The sequence below is a fragment of the Scomber scombrus genome, chromosome 16, assembly GCF_963691925.1.
Source record: "Scomber scombrus chromosome 16, fScoSco1.1, whole genome shotgun sequence".
Classification (NCBI taxonomy): Eukaryota; Metazoa; Chordata; class Actinopteri; order Scombriformes; family Scombridae; genus Scomber; species Scomber scombrus.
In genome coordinates this window covers 3074725-3091182 of record NC_084985.1, presented here as the reverse complement: position 1 = coordinate 3091182, position 16458 = coordinate 3074725, and the positions used below count along the sequence as shown (strand labels likewise).

The window sequence follows — 16458 nt, the reverse complement described above, 5'->3', positions numbered from 1 at the left end:
TACTGGTTGGTCCACTTAGTCCAAGCCCTCAGACTGACTGTTGACAGTCTTTCCTCCACCACAAAGTGTTTTTAAAGTGTATCAACGCAAGATGAAGGGGATTCTGTTGTTTCTTCTCTTTTGCCATGATGCCACTCCAGGTAATGTAATACTTTTTCTTAAACAGTTGTGCAAGTATATATAGTTTATTAAGTACGTGTATTTATTTACTTTGACCTAATTCAGTTGGCTTTTGTTCCTTCTTGGTTGAAGTTTTTGATACTGATGTCATTGAACTAGAAGCTTCTAACTGAACAGTATTTGTACTCCTCGGCTTCCAGTCCAATTATAATATCAGGCTCTTATGTTGTACTTTCATCACCAGCTCGTCACTACCTTTATATGTCTTAGAAATCATGCTGGGCAAAATATTGAATGTAATTAAATGTAATTATGTATTTGTCATAAGTCTGGATATGAACTTAAAAATCCTTAAAACTTCTTCCTCTTACAGTGCAGAACTCGCTGAAGTTTGAATACACTGCGTCCTCTGGAGTCAAAAACATCCCAGATTTTGTGGTTGTTGGGTTCGTTGATGAAGTTCCAGTAGGTCACTGTGACAGCATCGGGAAGAAAGTAGAAGCTAAACTGGACTGGGCACAAAAACTACTAGAAGATGATCCAGAGCACTTGAAGTGGTACACTGGCTGGTGTCTGACAGGCCTACAAGAGAGCAAAGCATTAACTGACAATTATAAGGAATCTGGAGGTAAGTAAAAGTAATGTAAAAGCGCTAAGTTGTGTTTTTGTCAAATAGCAAACAGATATAGTTCCATTAACATGTTTGTTAAATCCATCTATACTTCCCTCATATCACTCACTCGATTACTAACCATGTAATGTGACTCTTTCTAAATGGATGTTCAATATTAATATTAAACTTAGCTTATTTGGTAACTTTGTGCTGCATTCACTGAAAGATTGAACAAGATCTACATTTGAATCTGGCACTTGTTTGTGTGTTTGTTGCCTTTCTTATCATGTTTGACTTCATCTGTATGTTTAAATGTTAAGTTTTGGTTGAAAGTTTACATCGCTGCTTGATGTGAGTGTTTGTATTTCTGTGTGTTGTCCTTGTGATGAAGCGGTAACTCTTCTACATGCTTTTCGACCTTCTCTAAAATGCAGCCTCACATAGACTGCAGCCACCTGTAATCCTCTGTGGGATCTCACTCTGCTTTCTGTCTCTGTCTCAGCTGCCCACACCTTCCAGAGGATGGAGGGCTGTGAATGGGACGATGAGACTGGAGAGGTTAATGTATTTGCTCAGTTTGGTCAAGATGGAGAAGACTTCTTAGCATTTGACCCAAAGACACTGACATGGATCGCACAAAAACCAGAAGCTGAAGATACCAAACACATCTGGGACAGTGATAGACACAGAAATGAAGATTGGAAAAACGTTCTTACTCAGCTTTTCCCTGAGTTTTTGAAGAGATATTTGGACCTTGGGAAGAGCCATCTGCTGAGAACAGGTATAATCACATGACCTGGTGTAGTTTCATGACTCAATATTTAAATGTTTCTTCATTTTCTAACCTCCCCCCCCCTGTCCCTACAGACCTTCCCTCAGTGTCTCTCCTCCAGAAGACTCCCTCCTCTCCAGTCAGCTGCTTCGCTACAGGTTTCTACCCTGACAGAGCCGAGATATTCTGGAGGAAAGATGGAGAGGAGCTTCATGAGGATGTGGAACTTGGACAGATCCTCCCCAACCATGATGGATCCTTCCAGATGAATGTTGACCTGAACCTTTCATCAGTCACACCTGAAGACTGGAGGAGTTACGAATGTGTGTTTCATCTCTCTGGTGTGAAGGACAACATCATCACCAAACTGGACAAAACTGTGATCAAGACCAACTTTGGTAAGACTGGAACACTGATTTAAAATGTTTTTGCCTCAAAATATTTGCTATCCAATTAAATAAACACATCTGACTGTTGTGAATATTCTTAAAATTTTAACTCAGGGTTCTGATTTTATAATTAGAATGAGTTTGAACCAGGAGGGGAGTTCCGGTCCTCTGAAATGATGCCAACGCGGAAGTAACTTAAAACTGCATTCTATAAAAAAGCCACCAGGGGGCGACTATTTAAGTGTCAAAAGGACTTCCGTCTCTATACAAGTCAATGGAGAATTCACCAACTTCTCACTTGATTTCTAACCTCAGTAAACGTTTTCAAAATGTGTTTATGGTCTCAATCGCTAGTTTAAAGCCTTCTTCAATGCAGTATGATGTCATTTTGGACATTTTGGCCTCCCTGATTTTATATTTGACGATAAAGCAGGGTATGCATTAGGGCGTGGCTACGTCGTCATTGACAGGTTGATTGGTTCACAGGTTCAGGATGGCACCTCATGCCCCTCCTGATGCCCATATAAGTAGAATCCGTGTTTTTATTTTTCCCGGCATGCACCAGAAATTTCCAAGATGGCGCTGCTCAGATCCGAAACTATTGGCTTCCGAGCAGCAGTCCACAAACCAATGGGTGACGTCACGGATGTTACGTCCATTTTATATACAGTCTATGGTTTGAAACAAAGTTATCAGTCCTGACGTTATGGAGCTGAGGGTTAGTCCAGGGTTAACAAATGTACTTGTTACCTTACGCACATTCAACATAGACACAAGGTGGACACACAGAGGTCAGAAGCAATGAGGTGTATTCAACTGCAGATGGTAATTGTATAGATTATTTTGATGCCAAATTAAACCATCAGATCAACATGTCCAGTAACATGAATTTCGCTTAAAAAGAGACATCATCTGCTTATGGCAGCATAACTGAGCTGCTGTAGTCATATTTACAACTCTGCACATCCATTTCCTCAACAGTCTGTCTGTGCATCATGACGGAGAAAGCTCTGTGTTTTAAGGGGATCAAAGTAACACATTTCATTTTCAATAATGATGTTTGATTATCACAGTTTAGATAATTATAGGTGAAAATACCAAAGGTGCATTGTCCTACACACACTGTGAATGTTTTGTTTTGGTTCCAGTTCCTCCCTCAGACTCCCCTACTGGTCCTGTTATTGGGGCTGTTGTAGGACTGCTGCTGCTCCTGGCAGTCTGCATCACTGGAGTGTTCATCTGGAGAAGGAGAAAAAATGGTGAGGGACAACAATGCGCTTGTAGTCATTTTAACTCCACTGTTTTAATCAGGCGGGGAGTTCAGGTCCTCCGCAATGAGGCTAACGCAGAAGTAATTTAGAACTGCATTCTATCAAAAAGCCACCAGGCATCCGTTACGTCACCCATTGGTTTGTGGACTGCTGATCAGAAGCCAATAGTATCGGATCTGGGCAGCGCCATCTTGAAAATTTCCGGTGCATGCTGGGAAAAATAAAAACACGGATTCTACTTATATGGGCATCAGGAGGGGCATGAGGTGCCCTCCTGAACCTGTGAACCAATCAACCTGTCAATGACGACGTAGCCACGCCCTAATGCATACCCTGCTTTATCGTCAAATATAAAATCAGGGAGGCCAAAACTTCACAAATGAACATCATATTGCATTGAAGAAGGCTTTAAACTAGCGATTGAGACCATATACACATTTTGAAAACGTTTACTGAGGTTAGAAATCAAGTGAGAAGTTGGTGAATTCTCCATTGACTTGTATAGAGACGGAAGTCCTTTTGACCCCAAAACGGTCGCCCCCTGGTGGCCTTTTGATAGAATGCAGTTTTAAGTTACTTCCGCGTTGGCATCATTTCAGAGGACCGGAACTCCCCGCCTGGTTCAAAATTAGTCCACAAACCAATGGGTGACGTCACGGCTGTTAAGTCCATTATATAGGTTTTAATGTATTCCGGTACTGAATTTAGACATTTATACTTCAGAGGTTAATTCCTTTTCAACTGTGAAACAAGTGGAGAAAAGTCTTGCCAGGATTTTAAAAAAATGTATTTTGTACGTTTTTTAGACATTTTTATTTTCATGTGTCAATATGTTTCTCAGTGTATGACGATAAAAACAGATTGGTGCAAATTAAAATACATCTATAACCAAAAGGAAGACACAACACTAATAAATGTACCTAATGTTTTGAATACATTGGGAAATTAAAACTCACCAGGACCAAATACTTTCAGTCCCATTTAGAAAATGGTAGTTTTACACTTGTGCCCTCATGTGGCCGAAATGAGTATTGCAGCAAAAACACTTCCTGACACACATAAAAATCTCACCTGCCAAAACTTTTTTTTTTCACCCATTTACACAGATGAAAAATATTACAAAGATTATTCAAACAAAACATTTTTTATTTTTTTTACCATTAGTCATAAACACAAAATAATTTAGAAAGGTCACTTGCCTTTCAGGGCTTTCATACAAATAACAGTGTAACCTGGCTGATGTTCAGAAGCTTGACCTCTAACTGGAGAGTTACTCTTTCACCATTTGAAATAAAAGCTGAAATAAGTCAAATTAATACATACAATGTTTCTATAAAACATGTACTAGTTTTTTCTTGGTTTGCTTTAATACAATTTGACATTTTACATTTTTAAATACTGTAATCTCTCATCTGTATTTCAGGATTCAGCCCTGTAAACGGTGAGTATACTGTCAGATTATCTCTCTGTAGAAACAAATACAGTTAATAGTTTAAATTGAATTACTGACACTTTATCTTTCTTTCAAAGATTCAGAGTTTTCAACCTTTGAACCCTCTTGAGTCAAAGATGCAGCTGTGAGTATTTCATCATGTCATCAACACTGAGCAGATACTATATGAAGAATCTCTCCTCTGTTGCTGCTCCTGAAACTAGCTACAGTATACTGATATAATACTGTAATCAATATACTGAAAGTATACTCTCATATCTGAAAGTACTGAAAGTGTTTGGCTGTTTTTGACTGATATCAAAAACTGTATGATATGACCACTAATAGTGAACTCAAATAAAGAAACTGTGACATCTATATTTGATCCTATGTTGCACCATAAATGTACATTAACAAACTTGTCTTAATGAATGTTGAGATGTGACCTTACAGGAACAATCAGAAAGTCACAGGATACATCAAACTAAAATGTGAATTCATAGATCAGAATCTTGAGTTTCAGGTCATCAGTGGATGCAGTGAAGATTGATATGTGTGAAGATTATCTGAGAGCTGACAGAAGCTTTAATGTTGATGTGAATCCTCCTCTGCAGGAGTAACAACATCTGGAGAGAAGTGATGCTGCTGTCCAGCTGTTTCCTCAGAGCTTTGGTGGAGATGAATCACTGCAGCTGCTACCAGACACCAAAGAGCCACAACGTCACTCCAGTGAGGCATCTTTTATCTTCAGATATCAAATTTATACTGTTTTTGATAATCATTAGCATTATATTCATTGGTGGGAGACATGATGACACTTAAACCATTAGATGTTCAACTACTCATGCTTTCAATGCTTTTACTCGCCATAAGTTTCACAGTTACGTTTTAGAAGCATTAATGAAGATTCTGCACAGTTGATAAAGCTTATTAATATCTTTGTTTTTCAGTTTCATTGTGATTTCTCCCATAGTTTGAACACTGCATACAAACATACCTGAGTTATATCTTAGTCTAACACACATTGCTCCTCCACTACAAGTAACAGCTGTAACTCTTTTACACACATTTGTAAAAGTTTCTACATTTTTGCACTTTAAAAAATATATTTGTGAATATTTAGACACTTTTTAAATTGAAACTGACATATTAAAGCAATAACACTTCTCAGAGCTTATACATTTGATATCTTCATGTCTATATTTGTTATGTGGATGATTAATGTTAATGTCATTGTAACGTTATTGTTAATTGTTGGATTATTGCTGTTAGAGGATTATTGAAAAATTTAACTTGTACTGATGGATGTTCTTTATTGCATATTGTCACACTGTCTACGTGACAGTAAACATCGTCTGAGATGTTATGTGATCTGTTTTTTTTACTACATGTGTTCACTTCAAAGAATTGTCTCTACATCCTCTACAAGTTAATGATTAATTATGAATTGTTAATTGATCATCTTTTCATTAATGATTTGTAAAACATGATTGTTTTGGGGGGTCACAGTTCTCAGATGTGTTATACAAAGGTATAGACATCATGTTTAGTCTGTTCATAATGTTAAATGAGAATTAGAAAAATTATTTTATATATCTCCTTTTTTTTTAATTCAGTGTACTTACCGGAATTAAAAAAAAAATGTTTTTAATGTTTGTGTTAATTTGTTGTAACATGGTTTATATTTACCTTCAATTAATAATTAAAATCCTCCTGAAAACCTGTATAAGAGGTGTTCCTGTTATGTCATACGTGTGTTTAAAGGTTTGTAACAAGTTTAGTCTTGAAATAAATAATGACTTGACCTCCTAATGTTAGTTTGAGCAGTTCTCTCTCATCTCATCATCTCTGGACTTGTTGGAAGGGAAATGTTGGACAAACAGCTGTAGGTTTTAGCCACTGATGCCTGATGTTGGCATGGTGGTGTGATGCTCCAGTTTGTCCTGCAGGGCACAAACACAGCTCCAATTCAGTCTCCACATAGGTTTGTTTAGACCATGAACTTCTTCTGTTCAATCTTCAAAAACATAACTAATACAAGGGGCAATATATTTGCTCTTAAAGTGGAGCCTGTGAGTATAGATTCCTGTAACCTGTAACCTGCAGGATGTCAGTTGATGACAGCTGTTTAGATAAATTTGCAAAGCTGCGATGTCGCCATCTTGAGGAATGAATCTGGAACTGCAGAATTATTCCCAGCGTTCAAGAGCAGCATCATCTATGTGTCTCGTTGTAGGTCTCCAGCATGGCCGTAGCTACCATTGAGGACACCGAGGTCATGTCCTCGGTATTTTTTTGTTTTGTTTAATTGTTTTGTTTTATTGTGAAGTGAAAATAGTCGACGAGACAATTATCCTAGCATCAACGTACCGTCATGTGACACGTACTTGAAGGTTCTGCTGCCATGTCAAAGCTAAAGTATCCAGCTATAGCCAGCGGTGGAGTGAAGCCTTGAAATCGCCAGAAATATGTTTATGTCTACATTTGTGAATTGGACTTGACCCGATTTTGCAAACTGTTCATTCATTGGATGATGAGCCCTTTTCTCCCAGCATGCTTTGCTCCATTCCACATTTTAAGAACAAACAAAGAAAATAATATATTGCAGTTATAATTTTTAAATATACAATCATGGAAGTTGTAGAATACTGAAATAGGAGTTGATTTAAGTTGCACAATTGGAAATAATAAGAAAGAACTGGACCACAAGAGTGACCATGACTGAGAAATGCACAACAAGAAAGCGTTATATAAATATATCATGTATTAAACCGAACAGTCATATAAATTGTGGTCTTATTTTTGACCTCGGTATTTGAAAAATCCTGGCTACGGCCTTGGTCTCCAGCCGTGATGTCAGGACTTTAAAGAGCTGAGGAGGATTGAAGGCCTTCGTCCTCTGCAGTATCTTGTCTTTGAGGACACGCAATGCCACTTCTGCAAAATTGTTGGTCTTTTTTCCAGACTGCCTCTACAACCATGGTCTCCAACTCTGCTCCTGGAGAGCTACTGCCCTGCATGTTTTAGGTATCTCCCCACTCTAACACACCTGATTCTAATAATGATTTGTTATTAAGCTACTTGATAACAAGTTCATTATTATAATCAGGTGTGTCTAGAAATCTAGAAAACAGATAAAATATTCTACCTTTTGCAAATGTTCTCCTGTTCGCTGATATTTGTTCTTTATGTTAACATTTGTAACATTCTCTTTGAGTTTACATTACGTGTCTCAAATGTGTAGTTTGGTTTTGAGCATTCATATTTAGTAGTGGACAGTAACTAACTTGATACACAAAAGTGCTATACTTACTTTTTTTTCATTTATTTTATTTTATTCTACAAACAAAATACATAATTAACTGTAAAGAGTGACACAGTTTCAAAATATATTTCTGGCATTTCAGTACTTTTAGACATGAATCCTTAACATACAACTGTAAAATAGTAGTCTATATGATGAGGAAGATATTGACAAAGACTCTTAAATTATTTATTTTCATTACATGACAAAAACTCAGATAAAACAATACATCAGAAAGCTAAATTATACAGATTAGCTGTGTATTAAAAAAAGGATACAAAATTCCCGCAAAAAAATACACTACATAGAGAATCATAAAATCTAGAGATAGATAGTATATATTATATACAAAAAAATTAATATATTTCATTCACTTTCAAATTATATCTGACAGAATGTACATTGAATGAGAATGATTTGTGATCTGAAGATTTGTGTAGGTTATTTGTTGTAAATTGTGTCTTGAAAAAAAAATTAATTTCTTCCCTTTTGACATTTACTGATGATTAGGGGAGAACAGGGTTGGTAGTCACACTTTTTACTTTCCTTTGAATTCCTCTTAAAGCGTTTACTGAATACACCGATCAGGCATAACATTATGACCACTGACAGGTGAAGTGAATAACACTGATTATCTCTTCATTGTGGAACCTGTTAGTGGGTGGGATATATTAGGCAGCAAGTGAACATGTTGTCTTCAAAGTTGATGTTAGAAGCAGGAAAAATGGGCAAGCGTAAGGATTTGGGCAAGTTTGACAAGGGCCAAATTGTGATGGCTAGACGACTGGGTCAGAGAATCTCCAAAACTGCAGCTCTTGTGGGGTGTTCCCGGTCTGCAGTGGTCACTATCTATCAAAAGTGGTCCAAGGAAGGAACAGTGGTAACCGGCCACAGGGTCATTGATGCACGTGGGGAGCGAAGGCTGGCCCGTGTGGTCCGATCCAACAGGTGAGCTAATGTTGCTCAAATTGCTGAAGAAGTTAATGCTGGTTGTGATAGAAAGGTGTCAGAATACAAAGTGCATCGCCGTTTGTTGCGTATGGGGCTGAATAGCCGCACACCAGTCAGGGTGCCCATGCTGTCCCCTGTCCACCGCCGAAAGCGCCAACAATGGGCACGTGAGCATCAGAACTGGACCACGGAGCAATGGAAGAAGGTGGCCTGGTCTGATGAATCATGTTTTCTTTTACTTCACGTTGATGGCCAAACCTAGGAAACACATGGCACCCAGGCGGGGAGTTCTGGTCCTCTGAAATGAGGCCAACCCGGAAGTAACTTAAAACTGCATTCTATCAAAAGGCCACCAGGGGGCGACTGTTTTGGTGTCAAAAGGACTTCCGTCTCTATACAAGTCAATGGAGAATTCACCAACTTCTCACTTGATTTCTAACCTCAGTAAACGTTTTCAAAATGTGTTTATGGTCTCAATCGCTAGTTTAAAGCCTTCTTCAATGCAGTATGATGTTCATTTGGGACATTTTGGCCTCCCTGATTTTATATTTGACGATAAAGCAGGGTATGCATTAGGGCGTGGCTACGTCGTCATTGACAGGTTGATTGGTTCACAGGTTCAGGAGGGCGCCTCATGCTCCTCCTGATGCCCATATAAGTAGAATCCGTGGGTTTTTTTTACCCAGCATGCACCTGAAATTTTCAAGATGGCGCTGCCCAGATCCGATCTTATTTGCTTCCGATCAGCAGTCCACAAACCAATGGGTGACGTCACGGATGTTACGTCCATTTTATATACAGTCTATGATGGCACCAGAATACACTATGGGAAGAAGGCAAGCCGGCGGAGGCAGTGTGATGCTTTGGGCAATGTTCTGCTGGGAAACCTTGGCCCCGCCATCCATGTGGATGTTACTTTGACACGTACCACCTACCTAAGCATTGATACAGACCTTGTACACCCTTTCATGGAAACGGTATTCCCTGATGGCTGTGGCCTCTTTCAGCAGGATAATGCGCCGTGCCACAAAGCAAAAATGGTTCAGGAATAGTTTGAGGACTTGGCCTCCAAATTCCCCAGATCTCAATTCAATAGAGCATCTGTGGGATGTGCTCGACAAACAAGTCAGATCCATGGAGGCCACACCTCGCAACTTACAGGACTTAAAGGATCTGCTGCTAACATCTTGGTGCCAGATACCACAGCACACCTTCAGGGGTCTAGTGGAGTCCATGCCTCAACAGGTCAGAAAGGGAACCAACACAATATTAGGCAGGTGGTCATAGTGTTATGCCTGATCGGTGTATAGTCCCTTTTCATTTTTAATGGAAGCCTAAAGTGTCAGGTAGAAATACAGTCGTCTAACTCTCCTTTAGCTGATTTTGTTCAAAAGATATGGACCATCAAATATGTCTTGTACACTTGTGATAACCATCCCCAAAATGGCCTGTCAAAGAACAGACTTCAAAATACTGCTGCTGGTTTACAAAGCACTGAATGGTTTAGGGCAAAAATACATTTCTGATCTGCTGCTGTGTTATGAACCATCCAGAACTCTAAGGTGATGTGGAACAAGTCTGCAAAACTAAACCTGGAGAAGCAACGTTCAGTTTTTTATGCTCCACATATTTGAGCATATTCCCAGAAGATTGCAGGTCAGTTCAAACTCTTTTTTTCTTTTAAATCACAGCTGAAGACTTTTTTGTTTGCAAATCCACATTTTAAGGTTAACATCTCACACTGCACTGTAACTTTATATTCTCCTGTTTATATCTGTCTTATTGTATTTTAGCTTAATTTAATTTCCATTTTAAAACTTAATTGTGTCTAAATTTTTTTTTTTTTTTTAATTTTGCCATGTTGCTTTTATATTCTGTCCTGATGCATTTTATGTTTCATGTAAAGCACTTGAATTGCCTTCATGTTGAAATTTGCTATACAAATATACCCCCTTTGGAGGGACCCGACCCCTAGTTTGGGAGACAGTGGGCTTGAGGGTAAAACCCTGAAAGCACAATATTAATGGTAAGCACCATTATGTAATATTAATCCATATTAACATTCAAGATTTTAAACTTTATTAAAACTCGAGCACTGTTTACATTTGAAAACACTGTCAATTCCTAATTTTTATTACTTTGTAATGTTAACTTTCATAATTACTGACATTTCTGTCAATGTTGATATGTCAACAATCCAGATAGGTCTTTGCGTGATTTATCACACAGGAGGAGGAATGAGAAAAAAGTAAACTGAAAACAGAAACAAGTTTAGCAGGTTTCTTGTTACTATGGGAAGTTAAGACACTGAGATACAATAATACTAAAGCAGTCATGTGTATCCTTTTAGGAAGAATAATAATAATTCTCTGGCAAACTGCAGCTGGAAACATTATTAGCTCTTCAGGTGAATAAGTGCGTCATGTTTAATGTATCAGATTCTGTGTTTCATAACACAATGTGCTTTGGACTTTAGCCGCAAACAAGTGCAGACAAAGAGCTTTAGTGGAAAGTCATTCACTAGTTTTAAAATTAATGAATTTCTATCAGGTACTATGCCACATTGTATGAATTGTGCTGTCCTGTATATTGTAGATACATGTGTCTTACTGTGCCTGCTGGTGCACTCTGTCTTCTAAAGAGCATCTTTGAACTGCTTACACTTTCTTAATTGTGTAACTTTTTTTCCCTCATTTTCTGATTTTAGGATCAATTTTATTTTTGACTTTAAACAGTTGCTCATGTTACGACATGCTATTAAACGTCTTGTTAATAGAGTCAGACATTGAATTGACACTTCCTGGTAGCACATGATGCACAACTATATTTCCTTTATACTGGTTAGTCCACTTATTCCATTTCCTCATATTGTCTTTGTGGACTGTTGACAGTCTTTCCTCCACCACAAAGTGTTTTTAAAGTCTGTATCAACGCAAGATGAAGGGGATTCTGTTGTTTCTTCTCTTTTGCCATGATACCACTCCAGGTAATGTAATACTCTTTTCTTTTTTTTTTTTAAACAGTTGTGTAAGTATATTTATTAAGTATGTGTATTTATTTACTTTGACCTAATTCAGTTGGCTTTTGTTCTTTCTTGGATGAGGTTTTTGATACTGACGTCATTGAACTAGAAGCTTCTAACTGAACTAACAACTCATGTTAATTATTATTATGGCATTCTTTATTATAGACAGATTTTTAAAAAGTGTTTCATTAAATTAAATCATATAATTTCTAAAAAAAAATTGGGAAGGTGAATATTATATCACTATTCAAGCAAAATAAGGCAAATTAGAGAAGACACTTTAATTTCATATACTTTGCTCATCGCATGTTTGTACTTTCAGGAATCACATAGTAGTGTACAGTATTTGTATCCAGATTTAACATTTCAATAAAAAAATGCCTATTAACATATCCAGCATTGATTTGTGTTTTGAGTTGTGTCAAGTTTTTGGCTCCTCGGCTTCCAGTCCAATTATAATATCAGGCTCTTATGTTCCACTTTCATCACCAGCTCGTCACTACCTTTATATGTAAAAATATTGAATGTAGTTAAATGTAATTATGTATTTGTCATAAGTCTGGATGTGAACTTAAAAACCCTTTAAAACTTCTTCCTCTTACAGCGCAGCACACGCTAAAGTTTGACTACACCGCGTCCTATGGAGTCAAAAACATCCCAGATGTTGTGGTTGTTGGGTTCATTGATGAAGTTCCAGTAGGTCACTGTGACAGCATCGGAAAGAAAGTAGAATCTAAACTGGACTGGGCACAAAAACTGATAGATGATGATCCAGAGCACTTTAAGTGGTACACTGGCAGGTGTCTGTCAGCCCTACAAGAGTACAAAGCATTAATTGACAATAATAAGGAATCTGGAGGTAAGTAAAAGTAATGTAAAAACGCTAAGTTGTGTTTTTGTCACATAGCAAACAGATATAGTTCCATTAACATGTTTGTTAAATCCACCTATACTTCCCTCATATCACTCACTCGATTACTCACCATGTAATGTGACTCTTACTAAATGGATGGTCAATATTAATATTTCACTTAGCTTATCTGGTAACTTTGTGCTGTATTCACCGAAAGACTGAACTAGATTTAGATTTGAATCTGACACTTTTTTTTGTGTTTGTCGCCTTTCTTATTAGGTCTGATTTCATCTGTATGTTTAAATGTTAAGTTTTGGTTGAAAGTTTACATCGCTGCTTGAAGTGAGTGTTTGTATTTCTGTGTGTTGTCCTTGTGATGAAGCAGTATGCTTTTCGACCTTCTCTAAAGTGCAGCCTCACCTGTAATCCTCTGTGGGATCTCACTCTGCTCTCTGTCTCTGTCTCAGCTGTCCACGTCTTCCAGAGGATAGACAGCTGTGAATGGGACAATGAGACTGGAGAGGTTAATGGATTTACTCAGTTTGGTCAAGATGGAGAAGACTTCTTAGCATTTGACCCACAGACACTGACATGGATCGCACAAAAACCAGAAGCTGAAAGCACCAAACACTATATGGACAGTGATAGACACAGAAATGAAAAATGGAAAAACATACTTACTAAGCTTTTACCTGAGTTTTTGAAGAGATATTTGGACCTTGGGAAGAGCCATCTGCTGAGAACAGGTAGAATCACGTGACCTGGTGTAGTTTCATTACTCAATATTTAAATGTTTCTTCATTTCTAACCCCCCCTGTCTCTGAAGACCTTCCCTCAGTGTCTCTCCTCCAGAAGACTCCCTCCTCTCCAGTCAGCTGCTTCGCTACAGGTTTCTACCCTGACAGAGCCGAGATATTCTGGAGGAAAGATGGAGAGGAGCTTCATGAGAACGTGGAGCTTGGAGAGATCCTCCCCAACCATGATGGATCCTTCCAGATGAATGTTGACCTGAACCTTTCATCAGTCACACCTGAAGACTGGAGGAAGTATGAATGTGTGTTTCAGCTCTCTGGTGTGAAGGACGACATCATCACCAAACTGGACAAAACTGTGATCAAGACCAACTTTGGTAAGACTGGAACACTGATTTAAAAGGTTTTTGCCTCAAAAACATTTGCTATCCAATAAAATGAACACGTGATTGCTGTGAATATTCATAAAATTTTAACTCAGGGTTCTGATTTTATAATTAGAATGGGTTTGAAACAAAGTTATCAGTCCTGACGTTATGGAGCTGAGGGTTAGTCCAGGGTTAACAAATGTACTTATTACCTTACGCACATTCAACATAGACACAAGGTGGACACATGAAGGTCAGAAGCAATGAGGTGTATTCAACTGCAGATGGTAACTGTATAGATTATTGTGATGCCAAATTACACCATCAGATCAACATGTCCAGTAATGTGAATTTCACATTAATAATGATGTTTGATTATCACAGTTTAAGTAATTATAGGTGAAAATACCAAAGGTGCATTGTTCTACACACACTGTGAATGTTTTGTTTTGGTTCCAGTTCCTCCCTCAGACTCCCCTGCTGGTCCTGTTATTGGAGCTGTTGTTGTACTGCTGCTGCTCCTGGCAGTCTGCATCACTGGAGTGTTCATCTGGAGAAGGAGAAAAAATGGTGAGGGACAACAATGAGCTTGAAGTCAATTTTAACTAATACATGGAGAAATTAAAACTCACCAGGACCAAATGCTTTCAGTCCCATTTAGAACATGGTAGTTGTACACCTGTGCCCTCTTGTGGCCGAAATGAGTATTGCAACAAAAAACACTTCCGAGAGACATAAACATTTCACCTCCCAAAACTGTTCCTTTTCATCCATTTACACAGATGAAAAAAATTACAAAGATTATCCAGACTCTTTTTTTTTTTTTTTTTTTTTTTTTTTTATACCATTAGTCATAACCACAGGAGAGAAAATAATTTAGAAATCTCACTTGCCTTTCAGGGCTTTCATACAAATAACAGTGTAACCTGGCTGATGTTCAGTAGCTTGACCTCAAACTGGAGGGTTACTTTCTTACCATTTGAAATAAAAGCAGAAATAAGTAAAATTAATACATACAGTGTTTCTATAAAACATGTACTAGTTTTTTCTTTGTTTGCTTCTATAAATGTTGACATTTAAAATGTTTAAATACTGTAATCTCATCTGTATTTCAGGATTCAGCCGTGTAAACGGTGAGTATACTGTCAGATTATCTCTCTCTGTACAAACAAATACAGTTAATAGTTTAAATTGAATTACTGACACTTTATCTTTCTTTCCAAGATTCAGAGTTGCCAACCATTGAACCCTCTTGAGTCAAAGATGCAGACACGTGAGTATTTCATCATGTCATCAACACTGAGCAGATACTATATGAAGAATCTCTCCTCTGTTGCTGCTCCTGAAACTAGCTACAGTATACTGATATAATACTGTAATGAATATACTGAAAGTATACTCTCATATCTGAAAGTACTGAAAGTGTTTGGCTGTTTTTGACTGATATCAAAAACTGTATGATATGACCACTAATAGTGAACTCAAATAAAGAAACTGTGACATCTATATTTTATCCTATTTTTCACCATAAATGTACATTAACAAACTTGTCTTAATGAATGTTGAGATGTGACTCAAGCGTTAATGTTGATGTGAATCCTCCACTGCAGGAGTAACAACATCTGGAGAGAAGTGATGCTGCTGTCCAGCTGTTTCCTCAGAGCTTTGGTGGAGATGAATCACTGCAGCTGCTACCACAGCCACAACGTCACTCCAGTGAAGCATCTTTTATCTTCAGATATCAAATTTATACCGTTTTTGATAATCATTAGCATTATATCCATTAGTGGGAGACATGATGATACTCAGCACTTAAACCAAGCTGAAACCAAACATCCTAAACCGCTAGATGTTTAACTACTACTATGCTTTCAATGTTTTACTCACAATTAGTTTCACAGTTACGTTTTAAAAGAATTAGTGAAGATTCTGCACAGTTGATAAAGCTTATTAGTGCCACGGGTGCTAAGCTCCGAGGCACTCCCTCAGCAGTAATACTGCAGAGGGAGTGCCTCGGGGCATCTATTAATCTTCCCCATACTTCTTATTCTTATTCTTCCGCCTAATTTCGGCGCGTAACTCCTCCCACAGCTTTGAGAAAACCCTGACAATATATACATCAAAACGTGCGGCTCGATTGGAAGAGGTGCTATTATTTGGATTGTTCAAATTGCCCAAAGTTATACCCAAAAAAACGAGCATAATTCCCCATTGGAAATGAATGGGAATTTTTTTTTTAAACCCAAAAAAATTTCACCTTTTTTCAGTCACCTAGCTCTCTCTCATACCTGCATGAAGAAATGGTATTCCAACTTTAAAACGGAGGAAAACTTGTGATCTCTCCAAAACACCAAACTGTTTTTACATAACATGTAAACTTTTCAAACTATGAGCAGTCAAACGAGGAGTGGAAATTACTTTTTCTTCAAAGTTAGAGTGGAAGCGTCAGTTAGCTTGAGTGCGAGAAGCACAAAAAAATAACCTCAATTTTTATATTCAACTCGAGCTCACGGCCAAACCGTGAAAAGGAGACAAATAATTTTTTGTCAAAATGTAGACGTAGGTGTTTGGATTCATAAAATGTGACATTGACAGGCGGGGTCTGCAC

General features: G+C 37.9%; 2 protein-coding genes across 2 annotated transcripts in view; both read left to right on the top strand.

The window, feature by feature from the left end:
• The first annotated feature begins 91 nt into the window (after positions 1-91).
• LOC133996802 (major histocompatibility complex class I-related gene protein-like) lies at positions 92-1926 on the top strand. The gene is made up of 4 exons (XM_062436387.1): positions 92-147; positions 492-748; positions 1236-1514; positions 1601-1926. The coding sequence occupies exons 1-4, from the start codon at positions 92-94 to the stop codon at positions 1924-1926; spliced, it is 918 nt and encodes a 305-aa protein (XP_062292371.1).
• Positions 1927-8625: 6699 nt separating this feature from the next.
• Positions 8626-16458, top strand: part of LOC133996801 (uncharacterized) — a 13425-nt gene continuing 5592 nt past the window's right edge. The window contains exons 1-8 of the mRNA XM_062436386.1: positions 8626-8849; positions 8955-9065; positions 9863-10097; positions 11876-11879; positions 12482-12736; positions 13198-13476; positions 13557-13859; positions 14310-14420. Of these exons, the coding sequence (XP_062292370.1) occupies positions 8626-8849; positions 8955-9065; positions 9863-10097; positions 11876-11879; positions 12482-12736; positions 13198-13476; positions 13557-13859; positions 14310-14420 (1522 nt within the window). The remainder of the gene's footprint in view (positions 8850-8954; positions 9066-9862; positions 10098-11875; positions 11880-12481; positions 12737-13197; positions 13477-13556; positions 13860-14309; positions 14421-16458) is intronic.